Here is a 24,901-nt window from a genome sequence, read left to right as displayed (position 1 = left end):
TTTATATAATATATATATATATATATATATATATATATATATATATATATATATATATATACACACACACACACACATACAGTATATATAGCATTTGGTGTGTGTATTAGCACATATACACTGTTGCATTTCTCTGTAGATTACTGATGCCACTGAGGGTATGACCATTAGTAAAGATGGAGTCATTCACAAACTGAAAATTGCCAAAGTAACAGAAGAATTTGCTGGAAAATATCGATTCGAGGCTGATGGACGTAAAACCGAATGTGTGATTGCAGTTGAAGGTTTGTTTTCTAACATCTGCTAATTTATGCTAATGCATTTGCAAATGTTCTGAATTTCATGTTTATACTTATAATTCTGTTTGTGTGTTAAGATCCACCAAGATTTGATGCCAAGGAAATTGAAGCGTTTTCAAAACCAGTTGTGATCAAACACAATCAGAAAGCCACCTTTAAAATTCCATTTATTGGCCGCGAGCCATGCAAAGTTCAGTGGTACAAAGATGGTGAAGAGATCGCGCCAGACTCTCACTGCAAGATTGAGATTTCAGAGGGAGAAAGCCGTCTGCTTCTAACCAAATTACAGCGTAAAGACACTGGGGAAATCAAAATCAAAATCAAAAATGAGTTTGGCGCAGTGGAAGCTATTTCTAACCTAGTTGTACTAGGTAAGTTTTAAAAAAGCTGATTGAACAGGCTGTATTTTTAATAAGAATGTAGCACAGATTGCTAACAAGTGTATACTAGTTTCTTCAAAATATACCAAACCAAAGTTCATCTCTTTACCTCATTTAGATAAACCTACCCCCCCACTGGGACCTCTGGAAATCGTTGAAGCATCTTCCAACTGCATCGAGATCAAGTGGAGACCTCCAAAAGACGACGGTGGTTGCCCTATTAAAAATTACGTACTTGAACGCAACCAAATTGGACGCAACACATGGAAAAAAATAGGCCAGATCAAAGGCGATGCCCACTATAAAGACAGTGATGTTGACCATGGAAGGAGATACTGCTATCGAATCAGAGCCCAGACTGAAGAAGGCACCAGTGAACTGATGGAGACGGAGGATGTGCAGGCTGGCACTAAAGGTGACTTAGATCTGGGACACAGTAGATGATTTTTCAAATCTTAACCAATTTTAAAACTGCGAGAGACCACAGAAATAAGGGCAGTTTCAACCAATTTTTAGTATTATAATAGTAATTAAAGTATTATAATTCAAATGCACACACTAGAAGAATTGTCAGCGAGACCACACACACCTGTCGATTGCAGGAACATTTCCACAGTGAGACGAGATCTCACAGAGACTCACAAGATCAACGTGACCTGAGAAGAAAATCAAATGCAGGATGATTGATGTTGTTAGCTGGTTCTACCAGTGGGAGATTTGTTAAACAAAGGAGGAAAACAGAATTTATCAATACTCCACTTTTGGGGCATGTTTGTGGCTGACAAGATTTAGCTATAGAAGCACGCAACATCAGGTTGCTGAAGCTTGCTCACTCTCATTGGCTGCTGCGGGTATTACGTCAGAGAAAGCTCCAACAAGAGTTGTAAATATCTAACATGCTTGATATTTACAATTTGTGATCGTGTGGGCTCTGACAGGAGCAGTAAAATAATCGTAATGACACCACACAATTGAGGATTTTGGGGGAAAAAATAATTTGTGATATCCGATATCAAATCAAGGTTACACTCAAAATCTTCAATTGTGTGACCAGCCTAACAACACACACACACACACACACACACACACACACACACACACACACACAAATCTCTGATGAACTTGTGCTTTTCCAATCACGATCCAGACAATTTCAGAGGGTCAAAACCTGTCAAATGTCTTTCTTTCCAGCATATCCTGGTCAGCCATCTGCTCCTAAAGTAGACAGTGCCTTCAAAAACTGCATCAACCTGACATGGACTCCCCCGACCAATACTGGAGGAACCAATATTTTGGGTTATAATTTAGAGAAACGCAAGAAGGGCAGCAACTTGTGGGGCCAAGTCAATCCACCAGAGCAGCCAATACAAGGTTGGTCTCTCAAAATTTCACACAAATTACTGCAAACTATAGTCTTGGAATCTTATGTGAATTCTTTAAAAATATATATATTGTATGGAATAGAAAACTCCTGCAGCAGGTGCATCAGAGTAGGCTACAAGTTACATGACACATTTTAATTTATTAATATGACACTTTTACTTAAAGCTCACCATCGAGTATTTATATCATATTCCAGTAATGAATTCTGAATAACAATAATCTGGGGCCGTCCATGTGAAAGGGGTACAAAGAAAGATATGACAAAAAAGGAAAATTACAGTAGTTTACTTTACTATTTACAGTACTATAGTAGCTAAATTGTGTTTTTTTTACAGTAATGCTTTGACTACTGTGATTTCAACTGTAATGCTTGGACTACTGTGATTTTTACGGTCTTCCTGTAAACTTTACAATATTCTACTGTAAAAATCTTTTACAGTAATGATACTGTGAAATCCACAGTAAATAACTGTAGATTTCACAGCCATTTTTTACAGTGTACTGTCTGGTAGTAATGTTTTATCTGTGAATTACCCTCCGCAGCAAAGAAATATGCTGTAAAAGATGTAGTTGAAGGAATGGAGTATGAGTTCCGTGTGTCCGCCATCAACATATCTGGAGCTGGTGAACCAAGTCACCCCTCAGAATTTGTGTTTGCAAGAGATCCAAAAAGTAAGTATTTTCTCAGGTAGCTCATTATCTTCAGAAAAATAAGAAATATCAGCAAAAGTATTCTCAAGGCTGGGCATTTAAAAAAAAAATAACCATGGCCTCCCCTCAAAGATATGCAAAAATAGTGGATTCAGGTCAGCTATTCATTGGACTTCAAAATAACAAGCTGATTTTAACTTAATTTGCACTTCTCCTTATTTTCTTTCAACAATTCTTAATATAATCTTTAATCTTTTAACATTTTCTCATGCAAATGCTTTCGTCTCAACTACCTATCAGAACCCCCTGGTAAAGTCATTGACCTTAAAGTGACGGACTCCTCCTACACTACTTTATCCTTGTCTTGGACAAAACCAAAAGAAAACCCTGGGGTTCAGGATGAGGCCAAGGGGTACTTTGTCGATATCAGACCTGCTGAGAACCCAGAGTGGGATAGATGCAACTCAAATCCCATCATCATGACCACCTACACTGTAAAAGGAATGAAATCAATGGCCATGTATTGGGTTAGAGTGATCGCTGCCAATGAAGGTGGAGAAGGAGAGCCACAAGAACTGGACAACTACATCTTGGCTATGCCTCCTCCAGGTGAGTAGCATCACCACATCTATGGTCACTAATGCAAATTGCCTTAGAAACATCCACCCCTCATTTTTCACCGCTGTACTAAGTGGTCACATCATTAATCCAATGTTTTTTTTCTTAGTGAGACCAAGATTTACAGATGCTAAGATTAAGAGTTTCATGGTGGTTAGAGCTGGAAATTCTGCACGATTCAGCATCAACTTTGAGGTAATGGGCAATACTAAAACCATGCTTTTAGAGACTAAACCAAGGCTGTAGCAAACTTAATCACTAAATATGTCTCTTTTTGGGAGACAATCATTATATATTGCCTGTGGTATGAAGCAAAAATGTAACTGCTGTCATGCAGAATTCAGTTACACATCCTCGATTCCTTCATCAAAAATGTACTGTCAACTTGCATCAGCAAATCATTTGGGACTACTTGCTGAATGTTATGTAGCCTAATCAATATTCATGAGCCAGAGCTCCCTCCCCATACAATTTTCAGATCCATCATCCCCTCAAGAAAACTGGTTTGCATTGGCCACATGTCCAATATATGTCCTATAACCCTTTTTTTACAGGCTTCCCCTTGTCCTGATGTCACCTGGCTTAAAGATGGTATCCCTGTGTCCAAACGTATCACTATTAGCAATGCTGAGGGATGCTCTCAGATCCTGATCCCATCTGCAGAGCGTTCCGATACAGGAATCTATACCATCTTAGTAAAGAACATCGTGGGACAAGAGACCTTTAGTGTTGAAATCAGAGTTACAGGTAAAATGAGGAATCAAGTGTGTATTTTATCATCTTTAAGACACCATTTGTGCCTCTCTTGTAGCATCACCTAACAGTACTTTAAAAATATGTGTTCCTAAATCTGTCACTGATTAAAAAACAGACACGCCCCACTTCACACCATTGGTTAAGCCATGTTGCTACACTTTAAAAAAACAAAATAATGGCTTCAATTGAACATTTTCTAGTGACTGATCACATCTAAATATTTTAGTTGGCCGAATTGAATTTCTGTGAATTGATGCAATTTAATTCACAGAAATTCCTTTTGGCCAACTGAAAAATGTATATGTGATCAGTCACTAGAAAATTTTCAATTGGACACCTGATTTTTTTTTTTTACAGTGTATGTTGGGCTGGTCAGAATTCTTAAACAAACAGAGCAATGTTTTGTATTGTAGCCAAAGAACGCTTATACTTTTCAGGAAAAATCATTGCATGTAATGACTAACTTACAGTTTCTGCATATTAAGTTCATTCTTGCTGAACAAAAGCTTTAATTTTGCATTTACTCACCCCAAAAGTTAAAATGGCAGTATAGAGTTGTAGATAGTTTGCTCAGCAATATGTTCAGCCACGTGTGCTCTGTAGAGGAATGCACATCTAAACAGCCTTGATCCACCAGTCCTGATGAACTACTGATTTGTTTTGATGTAGACGAGCCAAAGCCCCCAGGTCCCGTAGAGTTGGATGAGAACGTCCCGGGCACAGTGACAGTTTCCTGGGAACCATCCCCAGATGAGAAACGCGATGATCGCCTGCATTACACAGTGACCAAGAGAGACTCCAGCAAGAGGACCTGGCACACTGTAGCAGACCGTATCTTCAACAACCGTTTCACAGCCTGTAACATCATGCCAGGGAGAGAATACCAGTTCCGTGTGTACTCCAAAAATGACATTGGCCTGTCTGCCCCTTCTGAGTCAGCAAAATGGCTGATCACATGCAAGAAAGGTTTGTGATATGGAGTGAATATTCAAAATACTAAATATTACTAGTCAATTTATAAAAGTTAGAGGATATAGTGCATATAATGTTTGTTTGCCCCATATATAAAAACAATTGTATTATTTTTTTACTTTTTTTTTTACCTATAAAGTGTAAACAAAAGTAATATACTATATATACTAAAGGTAAAATATCTGCGGTGATGTATCTGACATTGGGGAATTTCACTAAAATATAAATATAGACACTGCCTTTTATCAACTGGTTTATAGTGAAAATATTTCACAAAGTGATGGCCTACAGAGCTGTCTACATGGTTTTTAAAGGTTTTTTTCTTCAACAACCAGATTTTACCGATTTTGGCATCTGTAAAATTCTCAATAGTACCAAAATTCCTGACCATAAATGTAACAAAAATGCCCTGAACTGCATTGCCAAACAATGTACAAATCTACTGTAGAAACTGTAGAAAGATATACGAAAGCTGACCATTTAAAATGAAATAAAATTAAATAAACAACAGCTAAAGTGATTCACCAGTCTAACAATAGCAGTGATAACACTGGGCCAAAAAATATACTCATGATATTGGTAGGCTAACACTTTACAGTATAATTGGGGTTTCATTTTGTAATATTAGTTAAGAACATTACTTAACATGAAATAACAATGAAAATACTTTTAAATCATTTATAGACATTATTCACAGCAGCATACTCTTTGATTTTTTTAACGGGAATGAAAGCTGAGGAATAGACATGCATCTCCTCAATGAGTTGTACTGTTATTTAATGTGCTTCTAGATTGTTCTAGAGACGAAACACTGAAAAAATATCTTACAAAAATAAAGTAGATAACAAACTCCACACAACATGAGCTGTGGAAAATTATAAGTAATCTAGGCGTTTTAAACAGCTTTTACAGCCATTGAAAAAAACGGTATGTTTATTCCTCACAGCCTCGCTTTTATATGGCGCTGTTCTGAGTAATGTCAATTAGTTAAAGGGTTACTTCAGCGATTAGCATATGGCTTTCTATCAGTAGAAACCCAGGAGCACATTCGAATGATCGTGATGACACTTCCTCAGCGGCTAAATCACATTATATTGAACAGACACATTCAGTTTTGAATTGTAGTGTCTGTTCTCTAACAGAACTGATTTTGTGAAAGAACATGGTGGAGAAAGTGATTCAGTAATCTAGTAGTGGTGGCTTTGGGAATGACCTCACAGGGCAGCTAAGCATTCTGGGAATTGTTGTCTTATCTCTTGTCTAGAAAGCACCAAATTCAAAAATAATTTCACATTTCTACTACATTAATGACCCAGTTTAAATACAGATTCATCTTCCCAGCGCTGAAGTTACTTTATTTCAACATGTATTAATAGATTATTAAAATCAAAACTTTTATTTGCTAGTATTATTTAATGGACCTGACCTAGCATGAACTATATACACAGTTGTATTTTTCTTAACTAACATTAAAAAAGAAGAGTAAATATTGTAACAAATCATTGTTGCTCATTAACTACTGGGATCTTAATGTTACCATATCATTACACTAATATGTTAGTCTTATTGCCAAGTAACAGATTAATTTGTGCTATAAAAAAGACATGGTTTGATTGAATATCCTTCAACAACAAACGATATGGGAAGCGTTTTTTCCACCAATTAAAATGGTAAAAAAATATATATAAAAAATGTACTTAAAAGGCCTATTTATTTAGCTACCCTAACTCTATGGTTACACTGCTATGAAGCCCCTACAGGAACATGGTGCTGGAAAAAAATATGAGAAGAAAGACAATGTCAAAGTCAATGCTTTTGCGTTGTCTCACAAATGTTTTGCGTTCACCCGAGACATTTTGCGTTCTATCGAAAAACCTTTGTTCCCCTAAACCTTTTTTCCACCACCATGTCCCTTCAGCGGCTCTGTACACGGTAGTATATGGTTAGTCTCATCTATTATTTGCTTTCTGCATATTTTTTGCCCCTTAATGCAACCGCATGACACCTGTAACCTGTTTTTGGATTGCCATTCACCAGTTGAGAACTACAGTATGCATTATTTACATTCTGCCACTAGGGGTTGTCTGTTTACTGTGCTTACACATACACATACAATACAATACAATATGACCCTTCAACCTCCCACTGACATGTGAAGGACGCATTAATCAAACTTCTTCATCTCTTGCAGAAAAATTCACACTGAACATCCCAGAGTCCAAGACCTGCAACTTAGAGAGGCCTCCAAGGTTTATGGTCCCCCTGAAAATCCACACAGCCCCACAAGGCTACGAGTGCTACATGAGCTGTGCCGTGAGAGGAGACCCCAGCCCTCACATCACGTGGTACCGAGACAATGTCAGCCTCAACACTAACACCAACTACTTAATAACTAACACCTGTGGAGTGTGCTCCTTGCTCATCCTCAGGGTTGGACCCAAAGACACGGGAGAGTATAAAATCACTGCTGAGAATGCTCTGGGAAGAGCAGAGTGCTCCACCAATCTCACAGTGAGAGGTAAGGGTTTCCATTTAGAACTTGAATTACTGGATGAAAGTTACACCATTAAGCACCAGATGACAGCTGGGTTTCCCAAAGCTCTAAGTACAATTTTAGTCGTACTTTCGTACATTATCTATAGGCAAGTTTCCCGAAAGCATCATTAGCTACTTATGGCAAGACGCTACAGGCAAAAACAGTTTTTTCATGTATCTTTTAAATTTGATATTTTGGGCTTTTTGGCTTTTCATAAAGTGTTTTTTCAGACTAGTGGAAATAAAACATCCAAAATACACTTTTAAGTGTATCTTTTACATCACTTTATCAATTTGCGTCTGTAGAATTAAATTACAGTACATATTTTCAAAGAGTCTGAAATCTTTACTTCAGTAGCACTTACATACACCAAACTTTTCAATTTCATTCCTATATTCTGCAGTATTTTGCAAAGAGGTTTGTTCATATAATTTGCCTGGTTTTATACAACATTTTAATCCTAAAAAAAAAAAACCAAGAGATATCTAATATACAGATTTTTGTTCAATAAATATTTGCTAATTAGCACATATTTAATTAGATAATGGCTAATTTTGCATATTTAAACATAATATTTCAGAAAACTTGTAATGCAAAAAAACATTTATCAATTCTTAATGTAATCAATCAACTGTAAATGTATGTATGGTGATTTTAGTTAATTTTGTTACCCTGCACCTGGGGTGTCTTGCCTTAAGTATGTACTCTAAAAGTCTAAAAATTGAAATAAAAATAAACAAAATATTAAAACAGTATATTTTACTACTTGTAAATTCTATAATGTTTAATAACATTGACAAGATAACATAATTTTACATATTCATCAGCATTTTCAAACTATTTTAATGTCGGGAGACAAACTCCTGAAGAATCCACTTACATTGTACTTAAAGGGTTGGTTCTAACAAAAAATGTTAATTCTGTCATTCATTACTCTCCCTCATGTCATGCCAAACCCGTAAGACCTTCATTCATCTTCAGAACTAAAATATTAAGATATTTTTGATGAAAAAACATTTTCATCAAAAATATCCTAATTCATCTTCCGGAGATGAACGGATGTCTTGCATAAGGGTGAGTAATTTACATTTTTGGGTGAACCAACCCTTAAATAACAAGAAATATACATACTCACTTGGGAAGCAGAACTAAGAATGATCAAAATTCTTAGGAAATCCAGCAAATGCCACTCAGAAGAGTTAATAAATGGCTTAAGGAAAACATGTAAATGCTTCTGAATCCAATTTGACAAAACATCCTACCAATGCACCACTAACCATCTCTATGAAGCATAATGTTTCTAAATATATCTTCAGAAATCCTAAGAATAACTTGATTAACACATCTATTTAAGCATGTTTACTCATAAACAAAGTAAATTCAGTAAGTTTAGAATGTGCCATACATAACACCATAAATAAATTGAATCTAACACCTTATCCATATTTTCTTTGTTTGTTTTTCAGAATAAACCATGGCGTGTGGAGGATGTCAAACTAACATCTTGCAAATCATGTTGTTTTCTGGATTTTAGGCCCTCTGTAGAACAACCGCATTAAATATTTTTGGAGAAAGATGGAAAATGGAAATGCTGTACACTGTGTGGCTTTATTAGACAAAAATAATAGAATCAAATGCATGTGGTAAAACTACATATAGTCTTACTGTGTTGTTTAATAGCACAAAAGCCTGAAAATATAAAGAAAAACTATATGTTGTGCTTCTTGGGTGGCTGATGCTTAATACGGTTTACGTAATCCTGTTTGACAATGATTTTACTTCAGCTTAGCTAGGGTTTTGGGGGGTTTTACTGTTCTTGTACACCATTTAATTTATTAACGTATTTATTTTTTCTTTTGTGTATGTACCCTGCTCTTTCACACTTTCACTAATTCAGTTACTGTATAACAGTAAAAAAGAAAGAAACAAGGTGTAAAGTGTCGATTGCTCGCATTTTCATTTTTGCTCGTATGGAAATGCAAAAGTGTAAAAGAAACTTTTTCTTCTTCAGATATGTTTTATCAACAAAAATGGTTTGGTGTAAATAAATAAAATATCTTATTTCTTTGAGCAGTGTACTTGTGTGCGGACTGTTATTGTACCCGAGAAGGGACTTATTATAAATCCATTACACTTTCGTATGAATTCACAAAGCACATTATTATTAATCCATGATACTATGGTCTTAAAAATCTCAAGAGCTGAAAGGCATTTATTCAGAAAGAGACAAAAAGAGAGAAATATAATACAGAAGTGCCATTTGAATGCATACCGATGACACCATGAAGTCTCACTTAAAAGTACTTAAAAGCCTGAACATGCTGTCCTCGTTATATTTGGAGTATTTTACTGCCACTACATTTTTTAAATGGCCTGACAGCATACAGCAAATGTAACATCAGTACGGTGGTCCTGTGGCGAAGTTAGGCTCATGTGCATATGTAAAGGTCAGTATATCATGATGAGTTATAACCTCACTGTCTCTCCTGATCCATATTTGGGCCATAACGCCCTGGCCTGACCATACCAATGTAACTTTAAACTTGTATCCAACAAGCACAGGATTTTCAGTCTTGGCCATTTAAAAGTTAATGCAACCCGTAAATCATTAAGATCTCCAAAACAATGGCTTTTTCATCTGAAAGCGAGAACCTCAAGTCAGACTTTGTTCTTATACGGTTTCATATGACCATGCATCATTTTTTTTTTAAATGGTACACAATTATAACACCAAATGATAAAATTTTTAAGAACCAAGTCATCAACATCAGTAGGTTCGAGGCTCCTGCACATTATTCTGAGAAGCACAAGCTTACCTTTCTCACATCACGAGGAAGCTGCTTCCACCGCTGTCACTGCTGCACTGTGAGTTTGCTCCTGGAGTTTCTTTTTCAGTGGATAGTTTATAAGATCCTCTAAGCTTCATTCTCCAGCCTGATCCCATATCTAAGGGAGGAGTTACAGATCCTGATCACACTCCTGTCTTTGATCAGTGCTCAAGGGTAAGCCTATCCCTCAGCCAACACCCCTAAGGAGCAACAGGACACCTTGAGGATCATCTCAAGCTGGGTAGTAAAGGTGAAGTCAACACTCAAAGCTGAACAAAGAGCACGGGGCACAAGTCACGAAGTAAGTAGCCAATGCAATCTTTAGTATTTATACTATTATGCTACATTATGGCAGGAATATGCACAAAGAGTAATGCACCTGGCCAATCTGCACAGGTTGGAGATGCCTAAAGTGTTAATGATGGCCCTGGATTACTGCATATAATTGGATTAAAACCATGCTCAGACCAGAACTATCTGATTATATTTTTGCTTTTTTCGGAAAGCATCTTCAATCAATTTAGATGCAAAATTTTGTGGCACCTATATGATCATGTTTGCAAGAAAAAAAAGCATGTATTGATTGTTATAACCAATGGATAAAACATTTTGGTAAGCCTTTATATATAATGCATTGCAAGTGTTTTAATGCATTAATTATGCGGTGTAATTCACCTTATAATGCATTGAATGGTCTCATGAATAATTGTAGCCAGAGTTATAATTCTCATCTGTTCACTAAACACACCTTTAAAAAGTATAATGCATTAAAACACATGACAACAAATTTCAAATATAATGCATTTTAACATTTAGCAATTATTTATGAAAATATATTATAACATACATTGTAATACCATTATAAAGCATTACACATTAAAGTGTAACCCATTTTTTTGTGATTTTTATTTCTAAATAAGAGTAGAGATGCAAATGTTAGATTCCCACTAAAATTATGGCATTTTTCATGATGGTCTCTATTTCCTTCAAAGGTTTCTATTATTTTACAAGATGCTATTATTTGAAAGGATGCTACACCATCTTTTGTCTTAGTTTGGAGCAACGTGCATGGCATGCAGCTCTTACATTGATCTGTTCATGTAAACAATCTTTATTTTACGCCATTATTTTATTTTTATTGGTCCCAAATCATGCTACAACCACCAACTCTGAGAATGCTGGTCAATTATAGTAAAATAATGTTAATGGCTTAGTGAAAATAATAATACTGAAAATAGATCAGCATTTATGGATTATTGAGAAAACAAGTAACAATATAGACTATTTTAATTAATTCATATTTTTTAACTGTATGTAATAAAAAAAGGCATGCACGTCATAGACCATAAGAAATGTACATTTATCCTTATGCAAATTAATAATGATGATAAGACTAATAATTGATAACCTATGTCTCAATAAGTTGTTTATGCACTGGTCTCTCCCTGTAAAATACCATGGGCAATCCTAAGGGCAGGGTAAGCAGAGAAGGGGAAAAGATAATTCAATAAGTCATAAAATCTGACATAAAAATTGTCAGAGCAGTAAGAGGAGCCTTGCTTCCATTAGTTGGGGGTTGACGTCTTAGGACTCGAGACCCTTTCTAGGCCTCCCTTGGGCATATTTATAAATCAATCATGTCTCAGTTGCTAGGCATGGCTATTTTTCATCTCCTACAAATATGGTTATCCCTGATAAGAAGCTGTCTGCAGATAAACTTATCTTGATGTACTGCTTACACTATAAATCAACTCCTAATTTATAGTAGTTTGATTATAATGTGAGCAATCGGACTCTATGCATCTATGTATATTATATTATATTATATTATATTATATTATATTATATTATATTATATTATATTATATTATATTATATTATAGATTTTTTTGTTTTTAAGGAACTACTGCTCACGCATTTATTTGATTCAACAACAAATAATATATATATATTCCCCATTGTGAAATAACCGTTTTTAAATGTAATTTATTTCTGTGTTGGCAAAGCTGAATTTTCCGAATCCTTCAGAAATGAGTGTAATGTGCTGATTTGCTGCTCATGTAAGAAAAGTTTCTTCTTATTCATCAACAATGTAATGCTTCCTTGCTGAATAAAAGTATTAATTTCTTTCCAAACTAATTCATACTGACCCCAAACTTTCAAAATGTATAGTGTATGTTATTTGTTACAAAAGCTGTCTTTTTTAGATAAATGCTGTTCTTTTGAACTTTTAAAATACCCTAAAAAGAAATTGAAAAATAGTTTTCAACACTGATGATGATAAACAGCAAATCATCATATTAAAATGATTTCTGAAGGATCATGTGACACTGAAGACTAAAACACTTTAAAATATATTCAAACAAAAAAAAACGTTTATTTCGTAATATTTGGCAATATTATTTGACAAAGCAGAAAAGATTTTCAAAAACATAAAAAATATATTTTATTTTTTATTACACAACTACTACACATAAATATTAAAGGAAAACAAATCCTATTGTTTATGAAACCTTTCCCTTTAATCTAGCAGTTATGAAACACATCTGGGGAAAGTATTACAATCACAAGAGATTGAGGAGAAACAGAGCTCTTGAAAAATGTTAGTACTCTGCATTTAAGATGAGAGTGTGCGTCACATGTGTTTTGATGGATAGTTTTATGAGGTATGTGACCTATAACAGACAAAAACATGCAGGGCTACTTGACTCGCACAGCGGGCGCCTATAGTGTTAATTGAGAAGTGAAGTCCTCAGTTTACTGTCACTTTAAATTACTACTCTACAGAAAGCAGCAATTACGGTGCATCTTTATCATGCTCTTCTCAAAAACACTTCATTCTGAATCTGAATGAATTCCAGTTTTGCATTTGATGAGAGTAGATTCAGAGATTTCAAAAGTGTATGTATTAAATTCAAGTATGTCAGTGTAGGTTTTCATAAAATACACATGGCCACAAGTTCTGTAGGATCACAACTCCTCTTCAGTTCACCAGAAACAAAACTCTAGAAATCCTGTGTCGATAAAAACCAAAGGTGTAATCCAAGGAAAATAAAAAGTGCAGCATATCTCTCACTCATTTACAGCCACCACCTCCAGACACAATTATTGTCTCTCAATCCATCTAAAAGAGACTTCAGGAGATGTGAGGTTTACCCAAAATGTGTCAGCATTACATTCCTGTAGTAGACATATTGCTTAAATCCTGAGGTTGCGGATCGTGTAAGTGACACTGTTGCCAGCTTTTTTTCCCTGTGACTGGCCCATGAATTACATTCTAGACAGCTGGAGTGTTCATGTTGCCGTAGAGAAAAGCTGACAGAAGCTCTTAGCCTAACCCTGCCGCTAAGCTCATGCTCCCAGCATCAGGGAACAGACATGAGCACAGTCAAATATTCATTACGATTTCTCACCAGAACCACATCTAGCACTTTTCTCAAATGCAACTCATTTGGGAACATTGCCCTAATATCACAAGAATCACAATGAAAGATTAAACTGTGCCAACCTCATCAAGCTATCTAAAGTAAAGTAGTTATGAAGTGAATTCACTTCAACTGGGTTTTGGTAAAATTTGCATTTTAAATACCAAAAATAAATAAATCCCCCTAATTTCTGTGGAAGAAACTATACACGATGCACTTAAACACTATTTACTTATGCACTATTTACTCAACTGTGTAGTGTATGAGCTTTACATGCTTATTTTGTCATTCAACAGAAGAATCTGGTAGTCTCCCCCCTTCACTGCGTAATTAAAGCTGCGACAGTCGAGTGCATGAAGTGTCCAACATTCCACACTTCGTTTTTTTCTTTCAAGTTTTTAAAGTGCACTTTTTCTTTTTGGAATTTTCAATGCGAGCACACACTATTTATTCTTAAAAAAGTTATACAACCTAGTCTAATACACACCTAGTCCTACCAACAAAAGTACTGAGTAGTACAATGTAACTAGGTTTAGGGGTAGGTTCAGGTTTAGTACATAGTTATTGCCCAGATAGTGTCATTACTACAATATAGTATGTCAATGCAAAACTGGAATGTGAAAAAAGTGTTACCAAAATATCCATACAATTCATAGTGGCCACATCTGAAGAGACCAAAACTGAATGTATTACTCACACAGTTTTAAACGCCAATGAGCTGAACTTAAGAACTATTGATTCGATAAGGTTCATTGGTTCTATTACTCCACAAATGAGTCCATCTGTGAACAAATCATTTTGACCGATTTGTGAACCGAATCGATTGATTCATTGAAAAGAACCAGCTCAAAAGAACAATTTGCTCTCTGATCCAATTCCTCAAACCACTGACTTAATGGTCCGATCACTGTTCTTGAGTTAACCGTCTATGAAATAGAGTAAAAGATTCCTTTTGTAAAGACAATTCAAATTCAAAATATCGCATGTATTTCAATACAGGTTTGAAAGAGTATAAGAAGTAAAAAAAAAAAGACAATATTCTTTTTTGGATGGCCTATTCCTTTAAATAAAGTTCAAAGTTTATGGATCTAATGGATTTTTGATCTCTAATGTTACTCATCTCACAGGACTAAGTTCTCTGAATACCACATGCCAAGATGAAATTTACAAAAAGTAAGGAAGAGGAACCCACTGCTCCTGGGCAAGGTAGACACTTTCAGTTAAAAAACTCCATTGATTTAATGTATAAAGTTTCACAGCTTTTGACTTTATGTTCTCTTTTGATTTCTCAGTGGCCATTAAGAAGCGATCTAAAGTCCCAGGAGTAATGATCACACAGTTTGTGGAGGAAATCCCAGCAGGAAAAAATCATCCCGATTTCTCCCGTAAACCCATTGCCTTGACTATTCAGGAAGGTACAGCTGCTCAAAGCATGTTACAAAAAGCAATAATGACTTTTTCAGAAGTACTCAAACTGACTTTGTTAAACCCTCTCACAGGGAAGTTTGCATTTTTCAAAGCCATCGTCACTGGAGACCCAACACCAACCGTGACATGGGCTCGAAACAATGGAGATGTGTCTGATCCAAAAAGATATATCGTTTCATATGATCCAGTCTTAGGAGAACATCAATTACAGGTGCTGGTTTGTCTGCAATTTCTACAACAGCATAAACTCTTTCCCTACCAGCATTTAAAAAAAGGTGTTAAACACTCCCAGCGGGTTTTTTTTCTTCTTTTTTTTCACAAATATTTCAAGGCCCTCAGATTATTTTGTTGTATGAACATATCTTTGTTTTATTCCATCTTCAATCATTCTTTTTTAAAGCGGGGGAAAAAAAATAGTATCGAAACGTAAATCGAGTTTTTTATAATGTTTTTATAAGCCCTAATGTTGGGGGCTTTTCTGATTCGATTTTTTTTTCAACTTCATGCGCTCAGTGCGCTCCTTCAAAAACGCGCAGGTGGTGAAAACACGAGGGACCCGGGATGAATAAGCACGCACGCATAACGCTCTCTGCCAACAGAAATCTATTAAAAAAAGGCGCCTCTCACTGCAAAAACACACATTCTGTCTGATCAGGGCCAAAGACTGCATCTTGATCGGATTTAGAACGATGATCAAAACATAGATGGAGTAAATGGAGTTCATCAACACAATCCTGTAGCTCATCCTGGGCTACAGGATTGAGAACATTTCATTCAGTAACATTGCAGTTTTGATTTATAGGCTGTTTGATGTTGAGATTACATATGTTATTGCTTATTTCTGCAACTTCTTTATATGTGCTCAGGAGATTCTGTACTCTAGCAGAACATGTGGCATAGCGCCCCAGCATATAACAGTAAAAACATGGAAACCTGGAAAATTCCGTGTTTGGCCAGGAAAGTGTTTCCTTTGAAATTTTTGGGCAGAGAAAGAGTTCATTTGCATTTATTTTTAAAAACGTAAAACTAAAAAAAAAAAAAGGTTTAATTTTAAATAAAATAAATACTTCACCCCAGTAGTGGCTCAATGGGGTTCATGCATTACCATGATGAAAAAGAAAAGGGCCACAATAGCTAAACCTAAAGCCATTTAATTCTAACTTCGGAACAGCTTACAATTTACTTACACTTGCTTTTGTGTTATTATTAATTAAAACCAGTATTATTAATGAGAACTAAATTGTGTCTAATAGATGCCCAATGTTGGAGTTGACCAAGCAGACACGTACAAATGTTATGCAAATAATGAGTATGGACGTGCTATAGTCACGGTTACACTCAATGTGATTGAAGGTCAGTAGTAAAACCTCTTCCAATTGTACCTGGGAACAATGAATCAATTATCTGCCACATCTGTGCTGAGAGTTTTTTTTTTTTTTTTCCCAGTTGGGTTCAAGAAGAGCAAAGCAATGCAGGAGGCACGTATAGGTCTGTTTGCATTCAAGTTTTGAGTGAATCATTGAAGCAAAAACATTTAAATAAAATAAAAAATAAAATACAACCTCTCCTGAAGAATAAAAATGATGTGCAACTCTATTTATTTTCAGAACAACGAGACAAAGCAGTAGCTGATTTAAAAAAGACCCTGAGGACTCGGTAAGTTCTTGCTGATCATACCAATGACGAATCTAGCACAACTTTTGCATTTTGAATGGTCTGTTTATCAGTTTGTTAAAATGCAAAAGCAGCTGGGCCCTGGATGTCCCGGGAAGGCATGTTCATGGTGTTTTGTGTTTGTAGAAGCGAACAAAAGGAAGAGAGGAAAGATGGAGAAGTTGATGAGAAGTTTTGGGAACTGTTATTGAGCGCTGATAAGAAAGACTATGAACGCATCTGCATTGAATATGGGGTCACTGACTTCCGTGGGATGTTGAAGAAACTGAATGAGAAGAAAAGGGAAATAGAGGAGCAGCAGTCGCAGGTGCATTAAAAATGAACCGTGAAAAATCATTACGCATCATTGAAGTACTGATACACCTCATTAAAAAAGGTCTAGCTAAGGCTTATCCCATTTCAACACTTGACATGCGAAATACCTCAATGGTCTCTATGACTATTTATGCCCAAGAAGTGCATGTGCTAAATGTGCATGTAAATCTAGCCTCTGAGGCATCTTTTGAGAGTTTTGAAAGTATATTTTTAACTTGCTTCTCCTCCAACAGTACATTGAACACCTGAGCAATCTGAGACATATTGAAATCAAGACACCCGGATCTGCCGAATTTGAATTTGAGATGGATCTTAAAGATCCCACTGCCAGAATCTTTCTCTTCAAGGTTAAACAGCACAAACATTTTAATTATTTCATTTTACAGTAAAATAAAAATGAAAAAAATATATATAATTTTTTTTATTTTGTTTGTCACAGGATGGTGTTATGGTTCCATTCAACACTGAAACAGATGAAAAGCATTCTTTGCGTCAAGTCGGCAGAAAATTCATCTTTAGTGTAAATGGTTTGAATCCAGAAGATGCTGGATTGTATCAAGTCGATATTGAGGGGGTCAATGTCTTCTCCACTGACTTTAAAAGTGAGCTCTAAGCATTTAGAAAGAGATATGTGTTTAACATTCTGTCAGCATTACTCACCCTCACCCTCTTTCTTCTGTGAAACACAATATTGAAGAGAATGTATATGAAAAAGAACAGTTCAGGCAATGAAAATGGATAGTGATCTAACATGACAAAAGACTTGATTTATGTCGAACAACTTGAAATTTAAATCATTTTACACTGAAATCACCACAGTAGCTTTCAAATCTCATTTGCACTTTCAAATTCAAACCATTCAAATGAATGCAATGGCAATTTAGATTTCTGCATTTTGGGGTGCTTTTTTAGAGTTTGACGTTTTGGAGTTTATAGTAAATCATCCAATTCACTGAACGGAAAAGGAGCTTGGCGATTCAGCTCAAACATCTCCTTTTGTGTTTCCCAGAAGGGAGAAAATGCAACAAAATAGAACAACATGAGGATGAATAGCAATGACAGACCTTGTATAAAACTATTGGCTAATTTCGGGTTTATCAAACTTGCTAATGTATACGTTACCACATAATGTACACTTTTAGATTAAAGAATGGTTGTTTTTCTGTCTTTACATTGGTAGTTCCAGCAGCAGACTTCTTGGTAAAGATTCAGGAAGTGAAGGCTATAGAAAGAGAGGATGCCATGTTCGAATGCGTCTTATCAGCTCCGCTCCCTAAGATCTCTTGGATGAGCAAGAACGTTCCCCTGGAACATGGTGAAAAGTATGACATCTCTGTCTCTGAAGACATGTTAATCCATAGACTGGTGGTGAAGGACTGTATGCAAGTGGACAAAGGCATCTATGCAGCTGTGGCTGGAATGAAGTCCTGTAATGCCTGGCTGATAGTGGACCGTAAGATCAAATTCAGATATCATTACTTTAATAGGATTAACTGATGTGATAAACATGTAAAAGTGCGAGCTACTTAACTCCCAGTTAAAATAAACGTTATTAATTAGTTTTACAAATTCAAAACTAGACTCTTTTGTTCATATTCTAGCCAAACGATTCTAATGAATGACCGATTAAGTTGCACAATAGTTGCGACCTGACAAGCACTAATAAGTAATTCATTTTGAAATGGCAAAATTGATCATTTCAATAAAATGGGAAGCACTTTATTTATTTTATCGTTCTGTTCTGCATGTACATATGAATTTGCCTTATATTACCAGTACTTTCTTAGGTAAGTACACTGCAAGCACACATAGGCTACTGTAAAATAAAATGTAACCATAACATTTTTCAATTCTAAATGAATAATGACCTCAAAGGAAAACGAACTGCTCGCATCGTTTAAAAGACAATTTATGTCCGTTATTTCATTGAGAGCTGGATGTACGTGTGCAGTGTCATGTAGGCATCCAGCAAGTTTTCCACTCAATGACCAGAATATTAACACCTCATTCCTATGTTGGTCTGCCCTTGGAACAGCTGACCCAGATCCGAACCAGAGGGGCAAGAAGGCAGCACGCAAAACCACTCAAGCGGGAGGTGGAAACACAGACCTGGTCAAGATTGCGGCGGAGCAACAGGAGAAGCTGCAGAAGGAGCGTGAGGAGAGGATGGAGCAACTGAAACAGATTCAGGCTGAGAAGGCTGCGATCGAGGAACAGAAACCAGCAGAGGAAACAGCTGTGCCGGAAGCACCAAAACCAAAGGCTAAACCTAAACCTAAACCCAAACCTAAACCAGAACCCAAGCCAGACTCTGAAGGTACAGTAGAAGAGCCAGAACCTGAGCCGGAGGTGGAGGAGGAGGTGGAGGAACAACAAGAACCAGAAGAAGCTGCTCCACCTCCACCAGAGGGAGAGACACCCAGCGAAGAGCCAAGGAAGAGAGTGAGGACTGGGCCCTTAATCCAAGACACCATTATAGGTAAGAGACTGATTTACCATTCTTTTGTTATCAAAATATATTTTACTCTAAATAGAATTGGCTCATTATCACTGGGTACACTATATATTTTTGATTCACAAAAAAACTGCTTAAATATCTTATCATTAGCTCGGTATTCAGGGCTTCTATCCATGCAATATGTTTTTAATCCACTAAATAGAAAGGGCTATGAGTAACCCACTTCAAGCCAAAATAACCTTGATTTTGTTTACATGTCGTTTTTGGTTGGGCTTTATGTTTTTGATTATGTTATGTAAAAAGCAAAATAAGAAGTTAGGTAAGATTATGGAATCTCCGAGAGAGAAAAAAAACCCTTTTAAAATATGTTTCGTCCTCTGCAACAAAGTCAGTGATTAAAACCGAAGTTTTTTCTAAGTTCATTTATCATGATATTTTACTAGAGGAACCTTCATCCATGTGTGAGTAGAAAGTAGGTGAGGGGCCAGACGGTGATACGACTCATGAAACGGGGAGTCTGTTTTTCCCCTTCGCATGAATCTGATCTCGTGGTAGCACTAAGATTAAGAGAGTTAAAATTACAAACTAAAAAAGAAAAAGAAATGCTTGTTTAATTTGCGAGAGGTCCCGGGTTCAGATAACGGATGAGTTACCAATTACCAATCGAGTTACACAACGAATACATAACAATTCACTAAAAAGAGCCATTAACACTCCACCGTTTTTAGAAAAAGGGCTTATTCAACTTCTTTCCTACATTTAGATATGTGGGTACATTTATTTTTGTCTCACTGCATGCACTCAGTGCATGGCAGGGTTGCCGCTAGCTTAGCTTAGCATAATGAATGGAATCCTATGTAGCCAGCTAGCATGTCCCGAGTAAAAGTGATCCCAAAAAAACTATATTATAGGGGAAGCACAAGCGAGCACTGCTACTTGGGCACAGAGATATCATGCAACACATTGCGATCGCTCAACAGCCAGAGAACGTGAGGATGACTTTTGGATCACTTTTACTCAAACATGCTAGCTAGCAACATAGGATTCCATTCATTATGCTAAACTAAGCTAGCGTCGACCCTGCCAAACAAAAAAAATGCATGCACTGAGACAAAAAAGCAGTTGCCCACATATCTAAATGTAGAAAAGAAGTTGAATAAGCCCTATTTCTAAAAACGGTGGAGTGTTCCTTCAACATGGGAATCAGACGTCAATTTCCCTGCATGTTTTTAAATCACAAATTAATAGTATTGCTGGAAACACTTTCCAGCATGGAGTATTCTGTGCACATCAGTGGAAAAATGCACAAACAACCAACCGCGGAGGCTAACAGGTTTAGAGTTTTTTTGTTTGTTCTGTGTTCTTTGTTCTGTAGACTGGTCAATGCACAATTTTTCTTATGATACAAGTAGAAATATTTGTCTAACTGTTGTCAATGCACCTGTTGTTCAGACCCGGGAGTTCACTTCATCAGTGGGCTGTCAGATGTTCATGCCATCATTGGTCAGTCAGCTGAAATGGAGTGCAAGCTCAGTAGAGAGAATTGTGATGGCATTTGGTATAAGGATGGAAAAGAGGTAAGCACAGGTTTATAGTGCTCAATTTTCCAATGTAATAGCTATCTACACCACCAATATACAAATCAATATTAATCTTTTAGACATTATTTTAGAGCAGTGATTTAATCCAGTGAGCAAAAATTCTGTTCAAATGTCTGTTTAGATAATGGCTACAGATGATCTGAAGTTTGTCAAAGATGGAGCAGTCCATAAATTAATTCTATCAAACTGCACAGAAGAGGACAATGGAAAGTACCGATTTGAGGCAGACGGACGTAAAACTGAGGCCATGTTGGTTGTGGAAGGTATTTAGCATTTGATATTATTCCTCGTCTGATAATGTAAAATATGGAGGTCCTAATTGTATATTGTGTTTCAGATCCCCCAAGGATGAATCCTGATGACTTAGCAAAATTCTCAGAGCCTGTGATAATCAAGGTTGGCCAAAATGCAACTTTCAAACTGGACTTTGTGGGTCGCGAGCCAATGAAAGTGCAGTGGTACAATGAGGGTGAGGAGATGCTTGAGGATAATCACATCAGGATTGAGAAATCGGCCAGTCACAGTCGCCTTCTACTTGTGAAATGTCAACGCAAAGACAGCGGAGAAATAAAGCTGAAGCTCAAAAATGAGTTTGGAACCATTGAAGCCCTTTCAAGACTCATCGTTCTAGGTTGGTAAATGAAAGGTCATGTAATATGTAGCATGTAATGGAAAGTTCTCATGAAGCTAGTGTTCTGGCAACGTTTTCTCAAAGTTTTGAACAAACATTCTTCCAGTAAGGTTAATACAATGACCGTTTAAAGTTTCGAATATGTTATAGTTGGACGATCATCTAATATTCTAGCACTCAACAGTAACATTCCCATAATGTATAATAAAAAAAGTTTCACATAACCCAAAAAAACGATGTTGTGGACTTTCAGAGAACATTTCAAATTAAAGTTTTCATATCTTAATAGGAACATTAAGAAAACATTTTTGGAATATATTTTTTGTTAGCTGGGTATACAGTAAAGAAAAAAAGGGAAAAAAAGAACAACAAGAACCCAGTATTTCTTTCTTGTACTTCAGCTAACCCTACCAACCCAATGGGACCTGTTGAAGTATTAGAAGCCTCAGCATCCTGTGTGGAGTTCAAGTGGAGGCCCCCAAAAGATGATGGCGGTTCTCCTATAAAGAACTACTATATGGAGCGTAACCAAATTGGACGAAACACCTGGATGAAGATTGGAAACATCCCCGGAGAGCCCCATTACAAGGACACTGATGTGGACCACGGAAGGAAGTATTGCTATCGTATCAGGGCCCTGACTGCAGAGGGAACCAGTGATGTTTTTGAGACAAATGACATTCAGGCTGGCACCAAAGGTGATATTTCACACATTTAGATCTTAAAGGGGTAGTTTACCCAAAAATGAAAATCCTGTTATCATTAACCCTTAAGTTATTCCAAACCTGTATAAATGAATTTGTTCTGCTGAACACAAAGGAAGATATTTGAAAGAATCTTTGTAACCAAGCAGATCTACTTGCTTCCAAATATCTTTATTTGTGTTAAGCAGAACAAAATCAATATTTCTACAGGTTTGGAACAACCTAAATGTGAGTAATTGATGACAGAATTTTCATTTTGGTGAACTACTGCATTACGATCTTACTGAAATTGTAAATAAACACAGATTATCACAGAAACTTAGGGACGAACAACTAATTAAAATAAAAATAAAATTGTAAATAGGACTATCAAATTGCAAAGGCGATTATTTCATTAAATATATGTGCTGTGAGTTTCAGAGTAAAGCATAGCACCGTGTTCAATTACACAAAAACAGCTCATGAGCTGACAAGTTTGGGTCGTTTACAACACGCGTCCTACCAAACTTGTAAATAGAAGCACTTTTACAGTATTTCTTTTTATTTATTTGTATTATTATCATTATTATTATTACCATTATTATTGTCATTGTTGTATTTTTAAGACATATTGATATATAATCAATAATTTTGCAGCCGTGAACACAAGCACCACTAAACTAACAAACATTTTATATTGCAATTGCACACTTTTATCAGAAAAATTGCAATTCGATTTTTTTTTCCTCAAATCATGCAACTCTACAGGAACTGTTATATTAAAATGACTCGTTTGTTACAGCATATCCTGGACCACCATCTACACCCAAAGTGGTCAGTGCCTTCAAGAACTGCATCACTTTGGCATGGTCACCTCCTACCAACACCGGTGGAACCAACATTGTTGGCTACAATATGGAGAAACGCAAACGGGGCAGCAACTTATGGGGTCAAGTGAACTCCCCCGATGAGCCAATCAAAGGTTGTTGTTTTTTTCTAATATATTTTTGTACTACCATATAGTTCTATAAAACATGCTAGACTTTTACAAAGGCTTACTTCACTCATTGTCTTCCCCAAGGCAAACAGTATGATGTGAAAGATGTTGTTGAAGGAATGGAATATGAATTCCGTGTGTCAGCCATTAACTTTTCTGGTGCTGGAGAACCAAGCACACCCTCTGAATTTGTGATAGCCAGGGATCCTAAAAGTAAGTCAACACATTTAAATAATTATCACATTAATTTTATATGTATTTTGTGGTGAAAATCCCCCACCCCACAAAAAGACAGAACAAGGAAGATAATAATAATTCCACAACTGAACTACACTGACCTTTTTGTCCTTCAATTTGGGATTTCAGAACCCCCTGGTAAAGTCATTGACCTGAAAGTCACAGATTCCACCTATACCTCTTTGTCTTTGAGTTGGACTAAACCAAAAGAAGAAGAAGGTGTCCAGGATGAAGCTAAAGGTTATTTTGTGGAATTAAGGCCTGCAGAGAACACAGAGTGGGGTCGCTGCAATTCCAACCCTCTCATTGCAACATCTTACACAATTCTTGGCCTCAAGTCTATGGCTATGTACTGGGTCAGAGTGGTTGCAACAAATGAAGGAGGTGGCGGGGAACCCCGACATCTGGACAACTACATCATTGCCATGCCTCCACCTGGTATAATCTGAAAATACTTTTTATATGTGTACAGTCAAAAGGATGGACGTGCATCACTAAATTTACCTTTCCTGTTCTTGTTCAAATTTAAATTACAAAGTGATTCAAAGATCACTTAAAATAAGTAAAAATTGTAACTGCATTTTCTAAAATTGCATATTTATTTAATTAAATATTTATAAATATATGATTTTGAGTGCCTATCATGCATGTGAACTTAAAGTTGGTGAAGTGATGCCCAGGGTTTTATAGGTTTTATAACTTTAATCTAAAAATGGGAAAAACAGTCATAAAAATAAGTGTGTGTGTGTGTGTGTGTGTGTGTGTGTGTGTGTGTGTGTGTGTGTGTGTGTGTGTGTGTGTGTGTGTGTGTGTGTGTGTGTGTGTGTGTTTATATATAGCAAAAGTTGTCACGATTGAAATGATACATTTCAGCACATTCACTCTCCAAATCTCTTTTTCAGTAAGGCCAAATTTCACCGATCGCAAAATGAAAAGCTTTATTGTTGTAAGAGCTGAAAATTCTGCTCGGGTTAACATAAACTTTGAGGTAACAAAATGATGATATTTACTTAACAGACATTTTCCTCT

The 24,901-nt window shown here is 36.3% G+C and overlaps 2 protein-coding genes across 3 annotated transcripts in view; both read left to right on the top strand.

Moving 5' to 3' along the window:
* LOC137094530 (immunoglobulin-like and fibronectin type III domain-containing protein 1) overlaps nt 1-9,665 on the top strand; it is a 39,452-nt gene extending 29,787 nt beyond the window's left edge. For both annotated transcript variants that reach the window (XM_067460282.1, XM_067460281.1), the window contains 11 exons: nt 140-284; nt 377-670; nt 798-1,094; nt 1,871-2,050; nt 2,606-2,734; nt 3,014-3,322; nt 3,441-3,526; nt 3,886-4,078; nt 4,757-5,053; nt 7,251-7,577; nt 9,062-9,665. In XM_067460282.1, coding sequence (XP_067316383.1) covers nt 140-284; nt 377-670; nt 798-1,094; nt 1,871-2,050; nt 2,606-2,734; nt 3,014-3,322; nt 3,441-3,526; nt 3,886-4,078; nt 4,757-5,053; nt 7,251-7,577; nt 9,062-9,066 — 2,262 coding nt within the window. In that variant the 3' untranslated portion in view covers nt 9,067-9,665. The remainder of the gene's footprint in view (nt 1-139; nt 285-376; nt 671-797; nt 1,095-1,870; nt 2,051-2,605; nt 2,735-3,013; nt 3,323-3,440; nt 3,527-3,885; nt 4,079-4,756; nt 5,054-7,250; nt 7,578-9,061) is intronic.
* A 5,477-nt stretch (nt 9,666-15,142) lies between these two features.
* The window catches only part of igfn1.3 (immunoglobulin like and fibronectin type III domain containing 1, tandem duplicate 3), an 11,655-nt gene continuing 1,896 nt past the window's right edge, over nt 15,143-24,901 (top strand). Inside the window, exons 1-16 of the mRNA XM_067460288.1 lie at nt 15,143-15,263; nt 15,348-15,487; nt 16,530-16,629; nt 16,723-16,764; nt 16,893-16,932; nt 17,077-17,257; nt 17,499-17,612; nt 17,705-17,867; nt 18,446-18,718; nt 21,176-21,300; nt 21,446-21,587; nt 21,662-21,955; nt 23,441-23,620; nt 23,720-23,848; nt 24,002-24,310; nt 24,775-24,860. Of these exons, the coding sequence (XP_067316389.1) occupies nt 15,176-15,263; nt 15,348-15,487; nt 16,530-16,629; nt 16,723-16,764; nt 16,893-16,932; nt 17,077-17,257; nt 17,499-17,612; nt 17,705-17,867; nt 18,446-18,718; nt 21,176-21,300; nt 21,446-21,587; nt 21,662-21,955; nt 23,441-23,620; nt 23,720-23,848; nt 24,002-24,310; nt 24,775-24,860 (2,406 nt within the window). The 5' untranslated portion in view covers nt 15,143-15,175. The remainder of the gene's footprint in view (nt 15,264-15,347; nt 15,488-16,529; nt 16,630-16,722; nt 16,765-16,892; nt 16,933-17,076; nt 17,258-17,498; nt 17,613-17,704; nt 17,868-18,445; nt 18,719-21,175; nt 21,301-21,445; nt 21,588-21,661; nt 21,956-23,440; nt 23,621-23,719; nt 23,849-24,001; nt 24,311-24,774; nt 24,861-24,901) is intronic.

This window comes from Pseudorasbora parva, chromosome 12, assembly GCF_024679245.1.
Source record: "Pseudorasbora parva isolate DD20220531a chromosome 12, ASM2467924v1, whole genome shotgun sequence".
NCBI lineage: Eukaryota > Metazoa > Chordata > Actinopteri > Cypriniformes > Gobionidae > Pseudorasbora > Pseudorasbora parva.
The sequence above is the reverse complement of the archived record's forward strand: the minus strand, read 5'-3'. Positions and strand labels throughout refer to the sequence as shown.